The 6534-nt window shown below is 54.7% G+C and overlaps 1 protein-coding gene across 2 annotated transcripts; it reads right to left on the bottom strand.

Annotated features, from left to right (window-relative positions):
- Window positions 1-725: 725 nt before the first annotated feature.
- Window positions 726-3641, bottom strand: AMER2 (APC membrane recruitment protein 2). 2 transcript variants are annotated; one of them, XM_084876429.1, is made up of 2 exons: window positions 2726-3641; window positions 726-2341 (listed from the first exon to the last, which is right to left on the bottom strand). In XM_084876429.1, exons 1-2 carry the CDS (start codon window positions 3567-3569, stop codon window positions 1467-1469), a joined length of 1719 nt encoding a protein of 572 aa, XP_084732555.1. In that variant the 5' UTR covers window positions 3570-3641; the 3' UTR covers window positions 726-1466. The 2 variants fall into 2 exon arrangements, with proteins under 2 accessions (XP_084732555.1, XP_084732554.1); XM_084876428.1 differs by having other exon boundaries at window positions 726-3641.
- Window positions 3642-6534: the final 2893 nt, after the last annotated feature.

The raw sequence follows: 6534 nt of genomic DNA, 5'->3' as shown, positions 1-6534 counted from the left end.
AAATGACATGAAAAACTATATTTTTCTATTGTTGTTTATTATGTGTTTCTCACTTTGGAATCCCCATATTGAGGGACAGGTGAATCTAAAATTTTTTTAACAAAGGTAAAATCTCTGAAAAATCAAGATTTTGTGTAAGAAACAGACTCCTACCAAGACAAGGCAGAACCAATGCTCTGGAACAGCAACATAATAGTTTTGTATATTTGTTTGTTTGTGAATTGAGAGCCAGAGAACCCATATAAAACAAAAACAGAATTGCTGCAGGTAACAACACATAAGATATCAATGGTTTGGGGACAGTTACCATATTTAGCTATAAAACCAGGTTTTAAACTTGAGGTTATGAACAGATTATAAAATGTTAACAGCTGAATAAACTGTAAAATATGCATTATCTACACATGAAAAAGTGACAGTTTATAAATGCTGAATTGTTGGGTCTGTTGGCATTTCAGACATCTTTCCCCAGTCCTGATTTCTGCATGGGGTGGGAAAACAACAAAAAAGAAAAAACCTGCCCTAACCGGTTTGGCTCAGTGGATAGAGCTTCGGCCTGCAAACTCAAGGGTCCCAGGTTCAATTCTGGTCAAGGACATGTACCTTGGTTGTGGGCACATCCCGAGTAGGGGGTGTGCAAGAGGCAGCTGATCGATGTTTCTAACTCTCTATCCCTCTCCCTTCCTCTGTAAAAAATCAATAAAATACATTTAAAAAAAAAAAAAAGAAAGAAAAAGGAAAAACCTACTATGCTGAGCATTTTTCTCCCCAAGCAAATGATCAAACCAAAACTCTTCTTTCTTGTCCCAGTGGTAGATATTTACCTATTTGCATATCCAGCAACTGAAAGTAGGAAAATGTTCTGCCAATCAATGATGCCCTCTGCCCATCAGGTAAATACCTGTTCTGGTTGTATGGGGGTGTTTTTTTTCTCCCAGCTTCCTAGGTGTTTTCCATAAAGCCAAGTGTCTTCCCTGTCCTCCTCCCCCTCCCCCATCCTGGAAGGGGAAGCGGAAGGGAAGGATCATGGAAGAGGAGGACTCTTCTGGTTCTTGCAGTGGCTCCTCCAGACCTCTGGACCCTGGCATGGCCAAACATCCTGGCCTGACACTTACTTCGGTTTGGTTAAGTCCCCTTTCTGCAAAGGCAAGTAAAGATGACTTCCAAGTACTCAGTGCATTAAAGAAAAAGAAAAAAAAAAGACAGAAAAAATATTTTTAAGAAGAAAAAAAAAGTGCTTGAAAAAAATTCCCAGGGACTTATCTTGGGGAGGACAATCCCATGTGCAGTGTGGATCCCTTCTTAGTGTGCCCTGCCCTAGCCGGGACAGAGACCCTCGGTCCAGGCTCTGTAGCAGAGTCGGTCCTAAAAGCCTTTCTTTAGGAAAAAGCAAAACTTATTTTAGTGGTTTCCAGGGAAAGTTGTATTCCTCGACACGTGGTCCATCCATCTTGGCCTCAGAGACCTCACAACTTTTTGGCACTGTCGTGGCTCACTGCTGCCCGGATGGTGGTCCCAGCCACCCCTCGGTTGCTGACCCTGCGGACGAGCACTTTGGACACGGGGATTTTTGTTCTGGGCACCTCGCTCCTGGCCGGTTGCTGGTGCGCCACAGGATGGCTGGATGGGAGGTTGGCGAGATGCTTGACGCTGATCGGGATCTTAGAGTCCTTCAGCAAACTGCCTGGTGTCCGCAGTGGGCAGGTGATGGTGCCCGGAGACACGGGCTTTAACCTGGACACACTGGACGCCTCCTCGTTGGCAGGAGGGGCTGCTGGGCTTCCATCCGGGTCCGCGTAGAGGTCGTAGAGCGCGTCGCCGCTGTAGCTGTCCCTGGGGATGGCCGCCTTCTTCCCGCCGCTGCTGCCCGTGCCGTCCTCCTCGGGGCCTGGAGTGGTAGAATCCCAGTAGCCCTCGTCACTGTTGGGGACCCCTTCTTGCTGCTCCTTCTGCAGGTGCTTAGGCTCCTCCTTGGGGTGGGCCTCGATGGGAATGCGGTTGAGCCTCCTGCGCTTGACCGAGGACACTTCCTTGGCAACTTCCCCCCTGGAGTCTTTGGAGACCTCGGGAGCCGCCTTGGCGTCCAGGGCTGCTGCGGCGGCCTTAGCCAGCCCCTCCTGGGGCCCCTGTCCTTGGTCCTCCGTCTGGGAGAGCATGTCCCAGAATTCCTGGAGACAGGTGTCATCCACCCCATCCGGGCTCGCCATCTCCTCCCCGCCTCCTTGGTAGGCCACCACGCTGGGGTTCTTTTTAGAGGCCACCGGCTTGCCTGTCCCGGGGGCATGCTTGTCACAGCTGGGGCCTGCCTCGTCCTCCTGGTCTGCAATAATATCTCCACAGCCTGTAAGAGAGTCAAAGCTTTTCAGTGAAGTCACGTCAGAAAACATCAAACAAATACGATCGGTCGATGGGTCTGAGGGCGGATCGACAGAGGAAGGGTCAGGGACGGCCGACGCCCGGCCGCCGCCGCCGCAGTCGGAGTCGACAAGGGGGACGGTCTGTGCCGGCGCGTCGCCCGTCCTGGAAGCGTCCGCGGCCGTCCGCACCTGCCCAGCGCCCGGCTCGGGGGGTGCCCGGGCGTCCTGGGCGCGCCGGCGCCCCGCGGCGTCCTCTCCCGGCGCGGCGCTGGCGGCGGGGACGCCGGGGCCCTCGGCCTCTGGGCAGCGGGGCCCTTCGGGGCGCTGGGCGGGGGCCGGCGCCGGCTCCCCCGCTCCTCCGGGCTCACCTGCTGGCTCCGGCGGCGCGTCCCCGCGCGGGCTGTCCGGCGCGCGCGCGGCTCGGGGCGCTTCCTCCGCGACGCACTCCAGGCTGGCGGTGAGCGACCCCGGCGGGGCCAGGCCCGGGCCCCCCGCGCGCGCCCCCTCCTTGGCGCGCTTGTCCTTCCTGTGCCAGCGCACGCCGCTGAAGAGCCCTCGCAGCCCCCTCTTTTGTTTGCCGCCAGCCTTGCCGGCGTCCGCCGCGTCCCCTCGGCCGTGCTCCGGCCGCCCGTTCTTCTTCAAGAGGGAGAAGAAGCTGTGCGACTTGGCCACCGAGCCGCCGGCCAGCGAGCCCGAGCCGGGCCCGGCCGCCCTGGGGGGCGCGGGGGTCGGCTGGCCCCCGCCGCCGTCGCCCCCTCCGCCGCCGCCACCGCCGTCCACCCCGCCGCGCGGCTCCTCCTTCCGGCCGCCCTCCAGCACCACCACCTCGGCCAGGCCGTCGTGGGTCCGGCTCCTCACCATGCCCGGCGGCGGACCCGCGCCTTTCCCGTCCCCTTTGTTTTTGACCCCGAATATGCTGGGCATGGTGCCGCCCGATTTCCTCTTCTTGAATAATTTGAAGGCGGCTTTGTTGATCTTCCCCGACGGCGGCTCGGAGGCCGGCGTGCCGGCGGCACAATCGCACGGCAAGTCCATGTCTGCCGCCGCGAGGGTCCCGGCGCCGGCCGCCTCCTTCCGCCCGCGGACCCCCGCCGCCGCGCCGCCGCCGCGCGCGCTGACAGCCCCGCCGCGGCCGCGCTCGCCCGTCTCCATGGAAACCGAGCGGGAGCAGCAGCTTCCGTCAGCCGTGGGCTCGCGCCAGGCCGCTGTCATCCGGATTCTAAATCAACCTGGGCCACTCGGTGCTGCTGCTGCTGCTGCTGCTGCTGCTGCTGCTGTTGCTGCTGCTGCAACACACAGAAAAGGAAGGGGAAAAAAAAAAAAGCACATTTCCCCGCCCGCCCGGGGCTTATATAACACCCTAACCCACTAAGGATCCATCAGACTCGGCTCTGCGCTGTACGGTGTGCGGGGGAGGGGGAGGGAGTGCCAGAGCAGGCAGCAGAGCCCTGAGCTGACTGCAGAAATTAGAGTCGTCATTATGGAATTCAAATCCCATCCAATCTTACCCACCTTCAGATTCTGCCTCCAGATTTACTCTTTCACAAAATGCCCCCCAAATGGACAAAAAAATAAAATTTAAAAATCCAAACAACACAAAATGCTTAGTCTTATTACCTATCCTGGACTCCATAAATCTTTGTGCCTTTCCCAAGCCCTGCTTGTGTGTCCTTAACATTTGGGCGCCAAGCCCATCAGACATGGAGCTTTACATCCTTGTCTTGTCCGGAGCAGAGCACATTTCCGGATGTTGAAATCTCATTGTTGTTGCTGTCCTGATTCTTGCTGCAAAGACAACAGCCATCAAATACCCATTAGCAGCTCTCTGCAACGAAAGTGCAACAGTTCCGAGGATGGAAGTTGACTGGTCCTTTGGGACAAGCCTGGCTTTTATCCCAGACTCGTGCTACTGGGGCTGAGGTCACAGAATCCACTGCCCAGTCAGTCTGCATGTGGTCACAATGCAGTGAGCTGAAGATGGAATCTCAGGTCCCCTCCAGGGGTGGTGCTTGGAATCCAGAATCTACCCTCTTTTCCATCCAGCAGGTCATGGGCGTTACTTTTGACCTTGCTCCTGCCACCTCCTTCAATATTCATGTCTGTTCTGCAGCTGCCTTCCCCTAGAGCCAGTGAGTCTCTGCAGCTACTGGATCTGGGAAAAGGAAAACTATCCCAGGGAACCGCCCAATCTGGAAATCTCTTCTCTGTGCTACTTGCGTTATACCCAGAAACCCTACTTGCTATATCAGTTGAGGCTGAAGTTTGCTAATAACCTGTTGGCCATTGCATGGAACAGTTGGTTTGAATTTTGGCCTTGGGGTTATTACCTATATACTTGCCCTTTCCTGCTGATTTTTATCAAGAACACTGTTTCATAAAATTAAGAAATCAGTGAGTTTAGGTTCAGGAAAGGTTTTTATTCCCAGCCTTGTAACCCCATCAGCTCTCTCCCACTCTTAACGGCACCTCCCAGACAGGGTGTGAAGCTAAGACGAGAGAGAGGCTCCCCCCAGTTCCAGCTGACCACTCACCGTGATGAACCAGGTGCCTCCCTGCCTTGGGGGGAGAACAGGTGTTAGGAACTATAAAGAAAACTCATTTGTTATCTCTCCACAACCTTTTGAAGACAGTTGAAATTTTTTTCCATTTTTTTATACACACCATACAATTGCTTAGTTATGTGGGTTACTCCATAGCTGTGTCGTCTGGGAGAGTTGGTGCCTGGGATCCAGGAAAACGCAGGAGTCTATAAATATCTCCCCTCCTCCAGCCCAGAGCGGAGAGCTGGGAGAAGGTGAACCTGCTCCTCCACTAGGAGCTCCGACCTAGCAGGGCGGGTCATTTGCATGAGAATCCTTGAGCCCCCGGGGAGAAAGTTGGCGAGGACTTCGGGATGAATATCATTCCCAGGGGACACAGACATCCAAACAAAGAGAACCGGACAAAGCCGTCTTCATTCTGGGGAAGGTGCGGGTGTAAGTCACTGGCCCGGAGGTAGAAGAATGTGAGGATCCCTGGGACCATCAGACTTGGAGGCACAGGCAGGGGGAGTTTAGAAGCTGTCGTGTGAGTGGGGACCCTTCCGTGTCCTCCAACCCAAGGTCCTTTCTATAGAGACTATCATAGAAAAGCCCGTTTACAAGGACCTTACCAGAAGAACCCTACAGTGCCTCTCGGCCCCACCCCAGGGGCGGTGGGGGGAGGGGGGGAGGACAGGGGGGAGGGTTTCACTCAAACTTCGGGTGGCAGATTGATGTAAAAGGCTATTGTTAGAAACCAGTGCAAAGATTGCTCTTCACTGCCAGGCATGGGGAAGCAGATTGCATTTGCACAAAATGGTGATTTCTTTTCCCCAAAAAAGACAGATCATGACAGTGAAAAAATTTTACCAGAAGCGCCTCCTGTTTTGGGTTACAGTTTCGTCTTTCATTCTTCTCTCCTCTCCTGCCACTGCCCCACCCTGCCCCACTTTAAACTTCGGGCAGAAAATGTGAGTAGAAATGGCTAGAGAAAAGGGCTGAGGGGAACTGCTTCAGGAAAAAGCTGTTCTGAAATGACAAGATGCTTCACAGATGCAGACAGCAAGCGGGCTCTGCTGGAGACATGTGCGTGCTTTCCCTTTGGCACAGGGAGGGTTTGTTGTTCAGCTGGGCCTCTCTCTCTGGGAAGCTAGTGTCTCTGGAGGAGGATAAGCAAAGCAAGAAAAAAAAAGAAAGAAACACAGGAGGAATAATAGAAGCTTATCCTCATCGATTCCTTTTCCAGGATGTCTTCAGCCAGCGTGGCCCCTGCCTGTGTCCTGAGCCCTCTGAGCGGAATGTCCTGGCTGAGGGAAAGGCTCAGAACCTAATGGGGAAAGGCGTGGTGAGCAGCTGCCGTGGGGCCATGGTGTGGCTGCTGCTGTGGAGCTCCCATGTCACAGCATCGCCATAAGGAAGGCTGCTGGCTTTCCTAAAATTTGCCTGAGGTCTTTAAGGGGATAATGCTTAATCGGTGAAGTTTGGAAAGGATACGTGAATTGGGACCAACACCTCCTGTCTCCAGACCTCTCCACCTGCTCTGGACTCCAGACCAATGTAATGCCAGCTCCCTGTTCTTGCCCATCTCCACCCTCCTTGCCATGATTATCATCCAAGGCCAGTGTAGACACTGTGATGCCAGTGAGGCCCCTCAAATG

This window comes from Pipistrellus hanaki (assembly GCF_964339955.1).
Source record: "Pipistrellus hanaki genome assembly, chromosome: 3".
Classification (NCBI taxonomy): Eukaryota; Metazoa; Chordata; class Mammalia; order Chiroptera; family Vespertilionidae; genus Pipistrellus; species Pipistrellus hanaki.
The sequence above is the reverse complement of the archived record's forward strand: the minus strand, read 5'-3'. Positions and strand labels throughout refer to the sequence as shown.

What these genes read in the sequence shown, in the direction of transcription:
- AMER2 (XM_084876428.1), bottom strand. Translation starts at nt 3,569, where the DNA reads ATGACAGCGGCCTGGCGCGAGCCCACGGCTGACGGAAGCTGCTGCTCC.